This window comes from Marmota monax, unplaced genomic scaffold (genome assembly GCF_021218885.2).
Source record: "Marmota monax isolate L192 unplaced genomic scaffold, Marmota_monax_Labrador192_F-V1.1 WCK01_AAM20220418_F8-fsc00073, whole genome shotgun sequence".
In the NCBI taxonomy this organism is placed as follows: domain Eukaryota; kingdom Metazoa; phylum Chordata; class Mammalia; order Rodentia; family Sciuridae; genus Marmota; species Marmota monax.
The window spans coordinates 7952315-7969336 of record NW_026692846.1 but is presented as its reverse complement, the minus strand read 5'-3'; the positions used below and the strand labels follow the sequence as shown (position 1 = coordinate 7969336).

Here is a 17022-nt window from a genome sequence, read left to right as displayed (position 1 = left end):
ACAACACCGTGTCCCACAGGTTTCTAATGGTCAATTTACAGCTCCTCCCAGACAGAGAGTGGAAAAGGGGCACTGCCACCTCTTGGCTGGCAGTGAATCAGATACTGGCCACTTGGAAAAAGAAGATCACTGACCCCAGTCAGAGGACCCTGAAGCCCACCTACATGCTTAGGAGGAAAGAGCACCACCAGCTGCAATGTAAGGACCTGGGATGTTTCAGGTGGGGCCAAGCGGAGATCTGCAGCTGAGCGGGGGACTGTGAACCCTCCCCACCTCCCAGCAAGGAGCCGGAGACCACAGGCAGGGAATGCTTTTATTCCATCCACCTCGCCGCCTCACAACGGCAGGTGAAGAGTAAAAGTGCATTTTTCCTAAAAGCAAAGGAATCTCAAGATGGTAAGCTGGGCCCTGTGAGGGGTGGTGGCTATTCCACGTGACCACGAGCGCCCACACGTGAGGACAGTAGGGCTCTGGAGAGCACCAGGACAATCCCACCCACCCGCCCAGTGGGGACTCAAGACCGTAAGGTCACTTGCTGTGTGGTGGCCGTCTTCCTTCCCCCAGACTGCACATCGGGGCCAGATGTGGACGGGCACCTAGATGGGGGCTGAGGACTGGGATGTGACTGGGAAAGATGCTGAAGGGGACAGAGTCCCTGGAACTTGAAGCAAGGGGCGACGAGGCAGGTGCACTGATGCACGTCCTTCCAAAGCAGACGCTGCAGGGTCAGGGGCACCTGTGCCAGGAAACGGGCTCCTGGGTTGCTGGTGATGCAGTCGCCCTGACCATCCCAAGGAGGACCAGGAGGGTCCTGTCTGGCCACTGACAGGAGTGTAGAGGGAGGGCCGCTCTGCTGTGTGATGCTGGTGCCCCTAGAGCTCCTGGGCAGGTTGCTCCTCGGCTTGCTCCTCCACGGGTGGCATGGCCTCCTGCACGTAGACTATGAACTCCGAGGCCTCCCCGCCCTGGGTGTACACTGTCACTGTCTCGATGCCCTCCACGTCATCGGAGGACACCACCAGGTGGTGCTGCTCAGCCAGCTCCACAGAGGCTTGCTGGAGGGTCTCCTGAATCATGACCGTGTGGTTGGAGCTGGGCTCCTCGTCGGTGACCTGGGGAAGGCAAGAAAGTGGTCACGCATGTTGAGCAATAACTACAAAACACAACTCTGGTGGACGAGCAGCTCGTACCGTCCAGTGCCTGACCAGGCTGCCCAGAGGCTCAACCATGCTGTGTGTGCTCTCGCCCCATGTTCTAAGACAGCAAGGTCTCCTGGCACCAGCAATGTGGGCAAGGCCTCTCCACTGTGGCAAATGGTGGACCCAAGTTCAGACTCAAAGTTGAGGCTCCTTTCCCGGTGCCAAGCTGCCTCCTGGGAGCCCCAGGGTGGGGGTCACTAAAAGAGGAGGGTTGGAAGCCCCATGGGGGTTACTCAGGCCTGGGCTACAGGGCTCCTGGAGACATACAGCTGGGGCAGCTGGTGATAAAGGGACAAGGTTCTCCTTGGTTCTGTCTTCCCACACACTCCAGGAGCTCAGCTCTGCATGACACCACTACCACCCCAGGCAAGAGCACATGCCCTTGGAGGACTCTCCCCAGAGGCCATGAATCGACACTGGTGCCCTACGCATTCAGGAGGAGGCTTGCTGAGGACACTGGCCACCACAGTGTGGGCACGAGAGCCTCAGGGAGCATCTGGCAGTAGAGGAGCTGCTGACCAGCCACGCCTTTCTCACAGCTCCAAGCTGGAAGAGTCCGAGTGAGGCTGAATTCCAGCTGTGCTAAGGCCCCACGTCCCTGAGAGCTCTGGAATGGTAGCAGCTGCCTTTGATCTTGAGAAGAGGATTAAAAAACACAGGAAAGATTTAGAAAAAGAAGTGAGACCCTAGAACTGCAAAAAATGACTGAAAGGTTAGAAAACAAGCCTGGGGGGGAGGCCCACGGGCCTGGGATCGTTTGGTGCAGGACGAGCCTCAGAGGGCTCCCGCAGGCCGATGGGCGAGGCGGAAGGAGCGTGCGCTGCCTGCACCAGCCAGCAAGCGGCAGCTCCCCTCCGGGCTGCGAGGCCACATCTTCCCACCTCCCATTCAACAGCACTTCCTTACACGCCTTCTGCCCGGGAGGGACTGTGGCCGTCAGTTACTCCTTCATTCATTCAACAAGATGTGTGCCACCTCTGAAGCCACCTGAATGCTCTACAAGGATGGGGCATGTCTGCCTCATCAGAGAATAAGCACTCGATATTTGCTGAGTGATGACCTATGAGGTGCCAGACACTGATGAGCACTGAGGTGGTGACACCATAGAAAACCACAGTCCCCATGAGAGCCCAGGCTGGGGACGGGCACACAGTGCAGCACAGTCCACTGCCAGGGGTGACTGGTTCCTGGGAAGACACGGCTTGGCCTCAGGGAGACCAGGGAGGCCCCGAGACCTCCAGGAGGTGCAGGCAGGGTGAGCTTGCTCCGGCATCCCCTGTGGTGCCCAGTGATGCTTCTATCCCCTCCTAGCTCATGATGGATACTAGGTGGCTCTCTGTCCCCTGCCCATTCCTCTGTGACAGGTCATGGGCATTTCCCTGTGGGAAGGGCCCATCTACCCCTGTCCTATTCCAGTTGCTGGGTCAACAGGTGGTTCGTGTTCGACCCATAGAAGGAAGTGGGAAAGGCACCTTGGGGAGCCCTGGCAATTCTGGTATCAGGGACTGGAAGGACTTCCGGGCTGATGGAATCCCCGCCCCGCCCGAAGCTGGAGAGCTGTTCTGAGTGGAAACTGTTGATAGACTCAGCCTGGCTTGCTTTAGATCAAGCCAAGACCTTTTCTTTTTTCTTCTTTTGCTGTTTATTCAATTTCATTTAACTGGGAAAATGAACCATGAACTAGTACTGGAGAAGTAAACATTGGCTATTTCACTTAAAAAGAAAGTGCCCAACAGAAAACAGAATGGGGAGGAATATGCAAAGAAATCTCTTCTCCTTCCACGTTAGTAAATTCTATGCAGAGCAAGGACAGGGGTGGGCTATGCGGAGGTCCTCGGGGCCTCAGGTGCCAACAGGCCCAGCATGCCCCAGGCAGCACTCAAGAGGCAGAAGGTGATGAACACAGCCAGAGCCACAATCTGCAGTTTAAGATACATCCCTGGGACGTGGCACCATCCCTGGGCTTGGTGACTGCCATTGAGGCTGAAGCCTAAAGTGAGGAGCATTCGTCCACCGAGATATTCCACCGACTGCGCATTCTTGTTCTTGTAACCCCCCTGACACCATGTCTGAGTGTGGATGCGGCTGAGATCCTGGCCAGGACAGGGAGGACCATGCCCCCTGGGCCCTTCAGGGGCAGCCCCGCCCGGCCAAGGGGATGCAGTGGGTGTACGCTGAGTCCTCAGGGCTGGTCCCAGGAGGAAGGGGGATGCCTGGGATGGCCAGCATGTGGCCACTGCCTTCAGACGTGGGGAAGGAGGCGAGGTATCAAGGATGACTCCCTCCTGCTGGATGGGCAGGTAAGCCACGTGCCTATCATTAACTGTCACATGGGGCCTGGGCTTCACAGAGGCAGCGTTCTCAGGGATCACGATGCTAAAGGGCACGGCGTGGTGGGCACAGGACAGGCACATACCTAGCCCTGCCAAGGCTGCCACCACCTCTCAGCCACCAAACCCCGGCAGAATTCATCTCCCCCTTCCAGAAGGCGGGACGCCATCCAGCGCTGCCGACCTGACTCAGCTTAGTCTCCGCTGCTTTCACGATGGGCTGCTGGGCCCTTCTGATCCCTCTCCCAGACCCCAGGGTTCCACGCTGCTCTTCCCCAGCCCTCCGCACAAGCTGAGGGTTCCTGGGTCTCGGTCTTCAATTTCTCTGGGCTCTTATCTCTACAGAGACTTCTGCTTCTGGCTGAGCCAGACTCCAGCTCCCACCCTGGGCTCCAGAATGGCCTTGGAATACATGAAAGAGGTGACAGGGACAGCTGTCACATCATGCATGAACAGGGCTGCGTACAGTCACAGTAGATGGAGTGGCCTGAAATGACGTTTACAATCGAATCTTGAGGAGCCTTGGTCATCAGCTGAAAGACGGAGCCACATTTTGCAGACAGTGAAGGTTTTCAAATAAGGACCCTGCCTCATCCAGTCTGTGGGCCTCCTGAATCAAAACCTGCCCCACGTGAGACTTCCTGAGGACCGCACTTCCTTCACGGTTTCTCTGAGTATTATGTCTGTTTGTCCACATTACCTTTTCTAAGTATTAAGTCTATTTAAAGAGAACTCCTTCTCCATTTGCTTTCATTTTTCAATTTCTAGCTCTAGGGTGTGTCCAACAAATCACCACTAAATTTACCCATTACTAATTCCCAGGATGCAATGAAATTTCCAAACACAATGGGTTGAGCTTAATTTAGAAACAGTGATGGTGGCAGTTGTAAACGTGTGTTCCACAGCAGTCCTCCCAGGAGCGTCTCAGCCGGCGGTGTGATGGCCGCACACTCTAGCTCTCTCACTGGGCACTGCAAACATCCTGACACCAACCTAGGTTACCAGGGTCTGTGCCTGGCCTGCTTCACACAAAGGACCTTCTGTGTGGCTCTACCATCCCTGTGGAAGCTGCCTGCACAGGTGCCATCCCTGGTCAAGCCTCCTCTGAGCATCATACACAGAGGATGAGCCAGGGACACTGAAGGCCCCTAGAGGATCGTGAGGCCTTCCATGGAGCGCACCCTTCCTGTATTCAGGTGTTACATGACCATGTCTGCCTCTATGCAGTTTCTACAAACCGGGTGCTCCCTACCCTTGTCCCAGGGGAGCTGGTGTCCACCCAGCCCCCTGCAGAATATTTCCTGAATATTCTCCTATCCTCATCCCAACTGTTCATGCACATCTGTGGCTCGGGCATTTCTGTTCCGTTGTTATAAAAGGTGACACTGAAGTTCTTAGGGGTCTAGTGACTCGTCTAAGGCCAAGTGATTGTGAAGTAGAAAGAGCTGGACGTTGGCCTGAGTGACCCAAGTCCAGAGATCATCCTCAACAGGTACAGGACAACAGTGACTAAAGGAACCACACACTACAGATTGACAGGATTAAGTTACTGTCCCCGCACGTCCAAGCAGGCTAAGTCTGTCGGTATAGCTCCCAACCACTCTCTGTTCAGAATGCTCACTCTGGTAGCTTAATCTATTAGCGCAGTCTCAACACTGTTCTCTGTGGCAGAAATAATCTGCGTTCACAGTATCATTCCCCGAGGGATGGATTCTCCATTTCCCCAGTGTTGTATCCAATGCGTCCTTCGGCTAAATTATTGGCAGCATAGCTTAGCAGAAACCAGAGCCCGTGAGACCATTCAGATGGTCACTCGGTCAGGCCCTGGGTCCTGCAGCTCTGCTTGTATCAAGGGTTCAAGAACCTAGGACAGAACCAGGGCCCCACACCTGGGGGAGGGCTCCACGGACATGAAAAATAGCTCCATTGGAGACCCAGTCACTTTGGCTTCAATCCCCACAGTCCACTCACCTGGCAGTGCTGATGGAGACCCCACGGGTGGGAGGCCACCAGGGTGACTCTGACCACCTTACCCCTGTTCCTTCCTGCTCCCTACCAGTTTTGCCCTTCCTCCTCCTCCAGCTCCCTTCGCACTTTTTTGTAAAAGCTACTCTTAGCAGGTTAAGCGTCTCCCTGCATTTCCCTCCCAACATCCAAGTAAGTCCCAGAAGCCCTCCTTGCTCAGGAAGACCCCTTAAGGAAGACAGGTCCTCCATCACCCCCTTGGTGCTACGTGAGGCCCTGTGTGGGCTGCATTACACCCCATCTCTGTGCCATTGCTCGGAAGACCTGCAGCTTCCTGGGAGCAGGGTCAGCCTTGGCTCCTCCAAGTCCAGAACAGGGCCACACTCTGAGCCACACATGCAAGGCTTGGGACAGCTCCAGAAGTACCCACGGCAGAACCTGAGGTGAGGAGAAAGTCAGCCACCCAGAGCAGCCTCATACTACAGGCCCAGCAGCTGCCTGTCCTTATTTCATGCACTGTTGGGTCCCCACTGACGTGACTGTGGGGAAAGTGGCACGTCTTTCATGGGGGGGAACACCCATCAGCACCAGAGTCCCAGGGCTAACCCCCGATTCCACAGAGGGAGCCCAGCCTCAGGGAACAATCGCCCAGGGCCTCACGGCTGGAACCTGAGTCCAGATGTTGTGACTTTTGATCCACAGAACTCCCGCTGCACCAGGTGAGTTCTCAGCAGACCACAAAGGACACCTGGCCCTTGGGTGGGTGCTAAGCAGGATTTCCCTTGAATGTTTAAACAAGGAAAGCGCCTGATGCAGGACAGTGTGAGGACAGCTCTGAGGCTCAGGGACTTCAGCTTCCTTGATGCTTACAGTGGCCCAAACAATGTGCGAAACGATAACAACAATGGCAAGTGGTGTGCAGACGCTGGGCGAAGCAGCACACACCTCAGCCTCGGGTCTTCACGGCACCCCACAGGTCTCAGTGCCCCTGTCTTGGAGGCAGTGGGGCTCAGGCAGGAAGAGAAGCTGCCCCGGGGGCTGCCACTCTGGTGTGCCCATGCTCCCATGCCCTAGGTGCAGGCTGTGCTGCCGTTCCCCATTTCTCCACACCTCTGATGAACACAAGACCCCAGCTCACTGCCCACAGAGCAGGACTGAGCCAAGGGGAGGTGGCACGTTAGGGGACACACCTTCTTCATGATTCTCCACTATCCTCCTATTCAATAAGATGACACTGAGGGACTCCTCCATCTACGTGCCCAGGCCTCAGAGCTGATGCTCATGGGAACGCCTGAAGGTCTGGCCAAGACAGGAGGATGACCCCTCGGAAGGCAGAGCCCACTGGGCTGGGCAGCACCCTGACAATGGTCAGGAGAAATGTGTGAGGAGGGCATCCTGTCCTACAGAAGACCACAGGGAAAGGGGCAGCCCTTGAGGCAGCCCGCCTGGGTGGCTTCTTCCTGGGGTAGACCTCACCTCAGTACACAGAACCTACGTCACTGGAACCCACCCCTGAACACAAGTCCATGTGCTTGAGACACTGCATTGACCACCACCCGTGCTGGGACATCAAAACAGTGCAGACAGAGCCAAGGACGTTGAAATATGACAGGCAGAGATTAACTCAGGGAAGGAAAAGCTGCAGCCTTCCTGAGGCCCACGGAGGCCGTGCTGAGGGAAGGGCAGGGGCTCTTGCAGCTGGCTACCCAGACAGCACTCAGAACCTGCTGTGGCACAGGGTAAACACACCCGCATCACACCTTTCACCCATGGCTCTCAAAACACTGTGCAACGACCTCCTGGGCCCAGTGCCCTTGCTGGCCAGGTCCTCATCGGCTGAATGGTGCTCCTGACTCATACTCATGAGGCACCAGAACTGCCAGGCTCCAGGCAGGCCAAGTCAAACCGAGCACGCTGCTAGGCTGGGTTATTTTTTAGCACTGGGGATAACCCAGGGCCTCCGGCACGCTATGCAGGCACTCTACCACTGAGCCACATTCCCAGCCTTTTATTTCATTTTATTTTGAGACAGGGCTTTGCGAAGCTGCCCAAACCAGTCTTGAACTTGGGATCCTGCTGCCTCACTTTCCCAACAGCTGGGAGCATAGGCAAGCACCACCACATCCAACTTAGCACATCATTTAAACTTGGCTCTAGGCACATAAAAAATGATGAATAAAGAAAGAAGGGGAAAACCCTCTCTTGGCCCTAAAATGAAAAGAAAATGGAGAGACACATAGTGAGATGGCATCAATTTAACCCACATTTGTTTGGAACCTTCAAATGAAACAGCCACCATGTGCCTTTGTTTAGATACTGCCATGCTCCCAGGGCCCTGCCTTAAGCCTGCAGCCTACCAGGCACTGGTAGATGATGAACGCCTTCGCTTCAGGGACCCCAGGTGGAGGGTCTGCTTAGGACAGTGATTGTACTTTGTGCTTTCAGGGGAAGAAAGTTCATCATCATCTCTGCCACTGTCGCTGCCACCACCAGGAGGCTGTTTTGCTTCAGGCATCCTTCATGATTCAAATCCATTTTTAAATAAGTTGACCAGGTTCCCATTTATTAAACTGTGTCTTGGGGAATAACCCTTTTTCAGATGTCATTAATGTCCATGGAAGGGAAGGCTCCCGGGGCTGCGGCCCAGGAAATGAACAGAGAAGCCACGATTTATCCTCCTCTCGTTGGCACTCCTACTGTTCAGGATTAGTTCTAAGGACTTTCAAGAGTTGGTCCCAGAGGCAGCCCTCTGTGATCTGGGGGAGGCAGAAAGGACTCAACACCAGTAAGAGGACACAGCCATTGTCAAGACCATCAACAAAGAACATAGCAAGCATCTCTCACGGGTTGGGCTCAAGGAGACAAACTCTCAGGAGGAGGACAGCTGGACGGGCAGCAAGCGTGTGAGGGTAGGGTATTTACACAGGTATGTGTATGCACTTGCACATAGATGCATGGATGTTCATGCAGCTGTGCAGAATGTGTGCATGCGATGCCCGTGTGTGTGTACATGCACTTCCATGTGCATGCATATGTACAGCTGCGGGAATAGTGTGTGCACTCTGTGTTCACATGTAAATATGAATACATGCATGAACATGGAGGTGTGCGCACATGTGTGTGGGTGGGGTCTGGGCGTAGCTTTGTGTGCATCCCTGTGCTTGTGGCTGTACAGCTGTGTGCAGCTCTAGATTTCAACATGGGCCTGCCGCAGAAGAAATCGCTCCTGGTTTACACTTTTTCCACTCTCCCCATCTGTTATGGTTTGGATGTGAGGTGGCCCCCAAAAGCTCATATATGAGACAATGCAAGCAGGTTTAGAGGAGAAATGATTGGGTTCTGAGAGACTTACCCGGATCAATGAATTAATCCCCTGATGGGATTATCTGAGTGGTAGCTGAAGGCAGACAGGGTGTGGCTGGAGGAGGTGGGCATTGGGGACGTGCCTTTGGGGGTATGTTCTGTATATGGTGAGTGGAGTCTCTCTCCCTGTTTCATGACCATAATATGAGCTGCTTCCTTCCACCACATTCTTCCACCACGATGTTCAGCCTCACCTTGAGCCCTGAGGAACAGAGCTGGCTGTCTGTGGACTGAGACCTCTAAAACCATGAGCTCTCAAGTAAACTTTCCTCCTTTACAGTTGTTCCGGTTGGGTCTTTTAGTCACAGCAATGAAAAACCTGACTAATGTTTTTGGATCCTTTATCTCACTTAATTCCAGACAGCTCTGTGAGAAAGGCAGGGCAGGAGGATTCCCACCACAAAGGTGAAAGGAAGGGAGGGGTTCACAGAGTTTACAGGATCTCTCAGCTGGTTACTGATGATTCTAGAATCTGAAACCATGCACAGAGCTTCTAATATCCAGTCTTACTAGGTACTTCTCTATACTATGCCTCCTGCAACCCTCAGATGGGGTCCCAGGTCTCTTGCTACACAGGTGAGGACCTTCCTGCCTGCACCCCCACACATTCAACTTTGATTCTGGAACATACTCTCTTGCCTCTGAACTTCCTCCTTTGCTCCTCCACCAGCATGAAGCCCCAACCACACCCTTTCCCTGAAAATTCTATCTAACCCTTGGGAACTGAGGCATGTATCCCCCTTCCGAAAGCCTCTGCAGGCTCCCTGAGCCAGTGTTCCCATAGAGCCCTGTGTTGACACCTGCCATGTGTTGACCCCCTGGGATCGCAAACATGGTTTTGTTTTGTTGGTACGGGGATTGAACCCAGGGACTATTAGCCACTGAGCCACATCCCCAGCCCTTATAAATATTTTATTTAGAGACAGACACTGAATTGTTTAGGGGCTCTCTAAATTGCTGAGGCTGGCTTTGAACTTGCAAACCCCCTGCCTGAGCCTCCTGAGTTGCTAGGATTATAGGCGTGCCATCATGCCTGGCACAACAATGGTTTTACTCATCTCTGAGAAGGTATAGCCTGTGTCTTTCTGACCCTGCCTTGCTTGAGCCTGGCCACCCCTGGCCAGGGGCAACCAGTGGATTCCTCCTCCTTGAGTAAGTCAAGGAATAAGGAACACAGAATGTGCTTAACCTGTTCCCGTAACCTACAAGTAAGGTCCAGCCGACTGGAGGAGAGAAAGGGTAAGTCACCTCCAGGAGCGACTCTGCTGCATGCCCAAAGGAGTGAGAGGAGGCACTTCAGAGTCACTGCAACGGGCTCACCTGAGCAGCTCCGACTTCCTGGCTCTCCGCAGGCTCCTTGGCCACCTTTCCAAGGAAGCTGGCAGATGGGCAGACTAGCAGAGGTAAGCAGGGTCAGAAGTGACCAGGAAACCAGAAGATGGAGGGAAACTTGTGGGGAGCATCAGCACTTGATTTGCAAGGCAGAGAGTGGCGTCTGTGTTTTGATACCTCTGAGTGGAGAGCCAGTCACTGGGCAAGTTGTCGTGCGTGACACGCCACCCAGTCTGCCTTGGAAAGTCTTGTTTTTTCATGGGCTGAACCACCACTATGCCTGAGTTGACCTCTGGGCCCTCTTCTGTCCCAGTGAGAATCTAGTACCTGTCAGGTGCTCCACTGGAAGATGGAGACAGAACCTAGGCTCTGCCCCCACAGCAGGAAACGGATGGGGACTCATCCTGGACTGCCAGGGTGGGGTGCATGGTGGTCAGAAATGGTTTCCTGAAGATGATGATCCAGATCCTGAACACTGCAGGGTTCACAGGAGTCAGAGGACAAGAGGAGGCACAGAGAGAGCAGAAGGAGAGCCAGGGGGGAGCAGCAGTGTATGGGAAACCTGACAGCCAGTGTAATGACACTCAGCCCAACCAGAGCACAGGATATGAGCCAGCAAGAGATGGAGAAAGAGGAAAAAGACTAGAGAGGGCCCCATAAGTCATGTCTTGGAGGACCTACATGGGTTTCAATGTGACTCTAAAATTAACGGGTGCCTCTCCTTTAGACAGGAGAGAAATGATCAGATCTCCAGTCAATCCCTTTTGTGGGGAGGGCAGACACCAAGTTGTGGAAGCTGGAAAGTCTTGGAGATTGGAGGCAGGGGCAGGCCGGCATCCACCCAAGGAGGATGGGGCCCAAACAGCCAGTGGGCACAGGGTGCAAGAGGTCAGAGTGGTGTCCCTCATGGTCACACACCACTCATCCTTACCCTGCTCCAGGCAGGCTCTTATGCCTAGCCCTCCCCGGACTTACCTCTGTCCCTGGAGTCTGACTGCCACCCCCATCACTGTCTCTGCTCAGCCTCTGGCAGCACCTGGCTCTCTGGCCCTTTCCTTACTCACTCCCTCTGCACAGTTCTCTCCTCCCTCCTACTACTGCCCAGCAGTGTCCTCTGGTCCTCGCTGCTGCGTCCCCCTCCTCTCTGGACCTTGAGCAGTGCCACCGCGTTCAGCCAGGACCACTTCTCTGTCTACATTCCCTCCCTACAGCTTCTCAGCCAGACTCACTTCAGATATTGGCTTTAGGCTCATGACTGCCAGATCCATCTCTAGCAGATCTCTCCCTGCAACCCAAACACACAGAGCTTGATCCCTGCTGGGTACATACTCCGGGATGTCAAATGGCGACTTCCAAGTTAACAGCCAAAATCCAATTACTCCCTCCAATTCTGATGCTCCTCTTGACCTTGACCTCCTCTGGGCAAGGGGCGTCACCACCAGCCCATTTTCCCAAACCAAAGGCTTTGACCCACCCACACCCTCTTCTCTTCCACACACTCCGTGTCCACAGCCCCAGCAGGAGCAGCTACCCTCACTATGAAGATGCAGTTGGCACTCCCAGGCCCCTCCTCTGCAGGCACACCTGGGTACACCACAGCCGTATCAAAGGGTCTGACCATAGGGCTCTTAGGCAACCACTCATGTCCATGTAGCAGTACTAGGGTGGGCACCTCAGCTCACCGCTCAAGGGCACTAACACAGGGTGGGAGGTGCTGTGTCTGACTGAGGCGCACATGCAAGAGGTACCGGCATGTGAGGTGGTACCAAGATCAAGGTGAGCAAATGGTGAGTACGCTGGTGTAAATGTCAGCTTAGACTTTCTCAAGAGAGGGACAGGGTGCCATCCCAACCTCTTCTCAACTGCCCTTGTGTTTTAGCTAGCTATTCTGCAGCTGTGACTAAAAGATCCGACAAGAACAATTTCACAGGAGGAAAAGTTTATTTGGGTGCTCACATTTTCAGAGGTCCCAATCTGAAGATGGCTGACTCCACTGCCCCAGGCCCAAGGTGAGGCTGGACATCATGGCAGAAGAGTGTGATGTAGGAAAACAGGCTGGGACATGACCACCAAGAAGCAGATAGAGAGCTCCTTGACCACAGACAAAATATAAACCCCAAGGGCACACCCCCATCAACCCAGCTCCTCCAGATACACCCTACCTGTCTCTACCACCCGATTAACCCCACTAGAGGATTTATGCACAGACTAGGTTAAGGCTCTCATAACCCCATCATTTCACCTCTAAACTTTCTTGAATTATCTTACACATAAACTTTCGGGGGGCACCTCCCATCTAAACCATAACACCGTGAGGTCGTAACATCACACCTGAGGCCAACCTTAAAGAGGCCTTAAGACCCATCACACAGCACTCAAAGACAGCGGCCTAGCTTTAAAAACAGTCACTAGATACACAGCCATCCGGGCTAGAGAAGATGCACAGTCAAAAAGATGCCCGTGTCTTCCAATATATGGCACAATGTCATTTGAGGGGACAGCTAGACATACTGACTGTCCTGGGGGCGAGGACTGACAACAGGGGACACAGAACACATTCCTTGTCTCAGAACTGATGTGACGAGCTCCCTGGTGCTAGTGCAATTCAACCAGCTGTTCCAAGAGCACCATGCTGGGACTCCCGTCCTCTGGGGGCTTCACTCTTGACCCCTCCCTGCCTGCTTACATCCAGAAAGCAGGACCGGCTACCCCTCAGGAGTCTGGAGAAAACACCCTGCCTTCCCAGCTCCCTCAGGGCTGCTCCCACTGGCAGCCTGGAGAGGAGAAGCACACTTGCCGCTGGCCTCCCTCTCCACCTCGCTGTCCTCTGTGTCACACTCCTCTCCCTGCACTGCGAGGAAAGCCTGTGATCTCAGAGGCACAACCCTCCACCCTCTGCAGAGATGTTAGGGAAGTTGTGGGGGTGGATGGCAATGCACGACCAAGAACTGTTCTCTCAAACCACTTCTAAATGTCCCTCCAGTCACGAGGACTAAACAACAGCCCTGTTTATGATCCCCTGAGCCTGGATCCTAACTCTGAATTGCACATAAGCAGAGATTTCACAGGTGCACACCTGCTGTGCACGCTGAGGGAAGGCTGCAGTTGTTCTGCTTAGGAAAGCCCCCAGCGTCTGCATGCTGCTCACATAGACATAGACATGTGGAGGTGGACCCCCCACTCCACCTCCGCTCAGCCTGGCTGGAAGCTGGTGCATCCCTCGCAGACTTATGCTCAGGTGACCACAAACTTAGCAGCTGAAAACAACCCAGTTTTATCATCTTACAGCTCTGGAGTTCAGAAGTCTGAAACCACCACATCACAGGCTGCATTCCTCCTTGGTTTCTCCGGCTTCTAGAGGCCACCTGCTCACCTTGGCTTGTGGCTCCTTCTACCTCCAAAGCCAGCAGTGGCTGGGGAATCCCTGGATGCAGTCCTCTGGTTCCGACTCTTCTGACTTCTTCTGCCCCACATAAAGGGACAATGAGGTTGAGCCCTCCACAGGATGCAGGTCAACCTGCCCATCTTAAATTCAGCCAATCAGCAACTTTTATTCCTTCTTGTCATGCAGAACCTACCATGCACAGGTTCTGGGGTTGGGACTTGGGCATCTCCGGGGGCCACTGTTCTGCCAACCTCTGTCTCTTAGGCAGCCATGGCTGAGTAGTAACAGATTCTTACTGGTGTGCTGTAAGGGACTGCATTTGCTTCTCCTTGCCATTATAGTTAGGACACTGGCATGCCTTCCATTTGGCACGCATGTAGAGTATCTATGAATTTCATCCTGGGATGGTCACAGATGTTACAAAACATTCGCCATTCAGTAAGAGCACCAGCTCTGTGGGGTGGAGACCCTGTGAGCAGGTCAAGCTGCCCGTCTCCTAAGATGACCTACCCTGCTGTGCCCAGCTCTGCCTGGAACTAGAAAGCCAGGCTGGGCTCCAGCCCATCCTCCTCTCCAGAGCCGAGCTCTTGTCACTGGCTGAGCTGGGCCTTGCTGCTTAGTGTTCCCCGACGCCAAGATCAAAGGAAAGGGTACAGTGAAGGACTCCCTACTGAAGGGTACCAACATCTCCTGAGGTCCCCTTTACCTCAGACGTTCCCCGACTCCATGACATGGTGAGAGTTAGAGGGCTGTAGACAAAGAGCCCACGAGAGCCAAGCACAAGAACAAGCGAAGAACCCCAAAGCTGATTCTTCTAGGTGACACCATGGGGGACATTCAGGCTCCAGGGCAGGAGCTCACCCTCCCTAGCAACTAGGGCTTCTCCCTCTGCTTAGATGACAGCCAGGCCACAGTCCCCTGCATTCTGAGAGGGTGGAAGGCAGAGCCACTTTATGAGGGTCACAAGCACACACATTCGCTTTCACAGCCCCGGGCTCAGAGCAGTCTCACACGCGTCAGAAAGAAAGAAATGGCAAATGTGATCCCAAATTATGTGCAGAGACGGCATAAATGAATGTGGTTTGTTAAAAAAAAAAACATAAATTCCTAACTCTAGAAAATGTATGTACACATAAGACAAAAACAGGGATGTTATCTGCAAGAAACTAGTGAAAATATCGAGATATTCACAGGCAGGAAGGAACCATTCCAGATGTCAAGAAAGAAGGAAAGCCTTCTAAAAAGGAGAGGATGGGAGGGAGCGAGGAGGCTCGGACTCCCCTCCCGGCCAGACTGCACTCCTGGAGGGGAGGCACCCAGCCTGCCCTGCCACCCGCTTTTTTATTGGTTGTAAGGAGACAGCAGACTTTTCTGGAAATACACGACATGCACGGTCCTAAGCCCAAATTGTAATGGCTGCTCGCTGACAGTCATCTCCCTGCGTGTCTCTCCAGGTCCAAGGTGCTGGGCCTCCTGGGCGCTGGGCGGCTACAACCCGTCTGTTGAGCACTAGGGCATGTAGCTCTGCTGCACAGAGGGGACCACTGTGGCATGCTATGTCCAGCAGCACCTGGCCCAAGCCAAACAGGAAGGGCCAGCTCTCTATGTGGTGAGAGGGTCCTGCAAATAGGGAGAGGCGCCACAGGCAGGCTTCCCCCTGGCCTCTGCACTAGGGGAAGAGGACACAGAGGTTTCAACCCACTGCACAGCAAAAAGGACTCACCGCCCGGAACACCTTGTGCTTCTCTGACTAAGGAGGTTGGGTCTAAACAATCACCTGGAAAGAAAAAAACTTTCTCCTGCAACAGGGCTAATTCTCTGAGAGTGAGAACAAGGAGAGGTGGAGGGGTCAGTGCCGGGCACAGGACTCCTGATGGCTGCTGGATGCCAGCCCTTCTGGAAAGAATCTGCAAGGGCCCAATCTCCTCACTGAGCAGAGCTCCCTGGGAGCTTGCACTACTGTGTGCTTAGCACACAGTGCCCCTGCACAGTAGGCACTCATTAGACGCTGACTGGGATTCTCGTATCCTAGTGTGTCCCTCAGGACTGTTTTAAAACCCCACTGAAACAGATGGCGGTGCAGCCGCAGTGAGGAGGGAGGCGGCGGCAGCTGACTGGAGAGTGTCTGCTGCTATTTAGACAGGCTTACCGTGCATGGCTCTTTACTTTGCTGACCTTTAAGCACACAGACTCTGCATTTCCATTTCTCTTGGTGCCAGACGCTGCACGCAGGGCTCCGTATCATTGCCAGGCACTCACATGGGGGCCGCTCCTCCCTGATCTCCACCCAGCCTGGAGATCCCCTCAGGGTCAGGCCTGCTCTTCTCCTCTCACCAATGCCCTCACTGCAGTGTGGGCCACTCCTGCTGCACCCCCTCAGGGAGAGGCACCCACATGCCCGGTCTTCACAAAACCACCCAAGTAACCATCCCTGCAGGCCCCAGCTTTCCTCTCTGTCCACGCCGTGTCAGCCTGATGCAGGTGCAGGTCAAGAGGCAGGATGCGATTGCCTCTGCCCCACCTGCCACCCTGAGGTGCCCTCTCCATGCCAGCTGGGGAAGCCGAGGTGTCTTTTCTGGGCCGACTTCCCCCCAGTCCAGCAGTCTGCTTCCTCTAGCAGTTTCTCTCCCTATCCACAGACATGAGGACCTCAAGCTCCGGCAAGACCCCAGAGGAGGCCTGCTGGACAGCGGAGTGGAAGAAGAGAGTGAAGCAGGCGAGAGCCAGGCTGGGCTCCTCCCTGTGCCGCCAGAGCCCTGCCCACCCGAGGCAGGAATCCAAACCCAGGGCGACAGGGCCACAGTGCTGTGTGAAATATGTCTTCATAATGAAACACCATCCACCTAAATCGCCTGCACCACTTAACAAACTTAATGAAGATATCAGTAGCAAACAGATCCGTGGACAGAAAGAGACCGTCAACCCCTTCTTACATGCAGCTCTGATCCTGCCCCACAGGGGCTAGCGCAGGAGTCTAAGGTCCCATGCTGTCACCCACAGGGTGCCGCTCCCACTCACCCGATGATGGGGCCACCTCTCCTCGCTCACTGTGGCTTCCTCTCAGATATGAAGACCCACCACACGCGACTCTCTCTGGGCCCGTGCCCAGATCTGCACGTGCTTCTTGTTCAAGCTCCAGGCCCAGCTCTCCTTCACTGTGGGCAACGGCTTTAGCATCAGCCATTTCAATTGGCCTCTGCCTTCCTCAGCTCAGGCTGCTGTAACAAAGCTCCTTAAACGGGGTGGCTCACACACAGCACAGGTCCATTTCTCACAGTGCCGGAGACTGAAAGGCTGAGGTCAGGGTGCCAGCATGGTTAGGCTTGGGGAGGGCCCCAAGGGTGTGGACAGCTGACTGCCTTGTATTCTCACTGGTGGAAGGAGTGTGAGCTAGCGCTTTGGCCTCCTCTTCTAAGGAAAGTGATTTTACCCATGGGGGCTCCATCCT

The 17022-nt window shown here is 54.3% G+C and overlaps 1 protein-coding gene across 6 annotated transcripts in view; it reads right to left on the bottom strand.

Annotated features, from left to right (window-relative positions):
* Window positions 1-299: 299 nt before the first annotated feature.
* Window positions 300-17022, bottom strand: part of Zfat (zinc finger and AT-hook domain containing) — a 180581-nt gene continuing 163858 nt past the window's right edge. For all 6 annotated transcript variants that reach the window (XM_046449063.2, XM_046449065.2, XM_058580870.1 and 3 more), the window contains one exon: window positions 300-1112. In XM_046449063.2, coding sequence (XP_046305019.1) covers window positions 873-1112 — 240 coding nt within the window. In that variant the 3' untranslated portion in view covers window positions 300-872. The remainder of the gene's footprint in view (window positions 1113-17022) is intronic.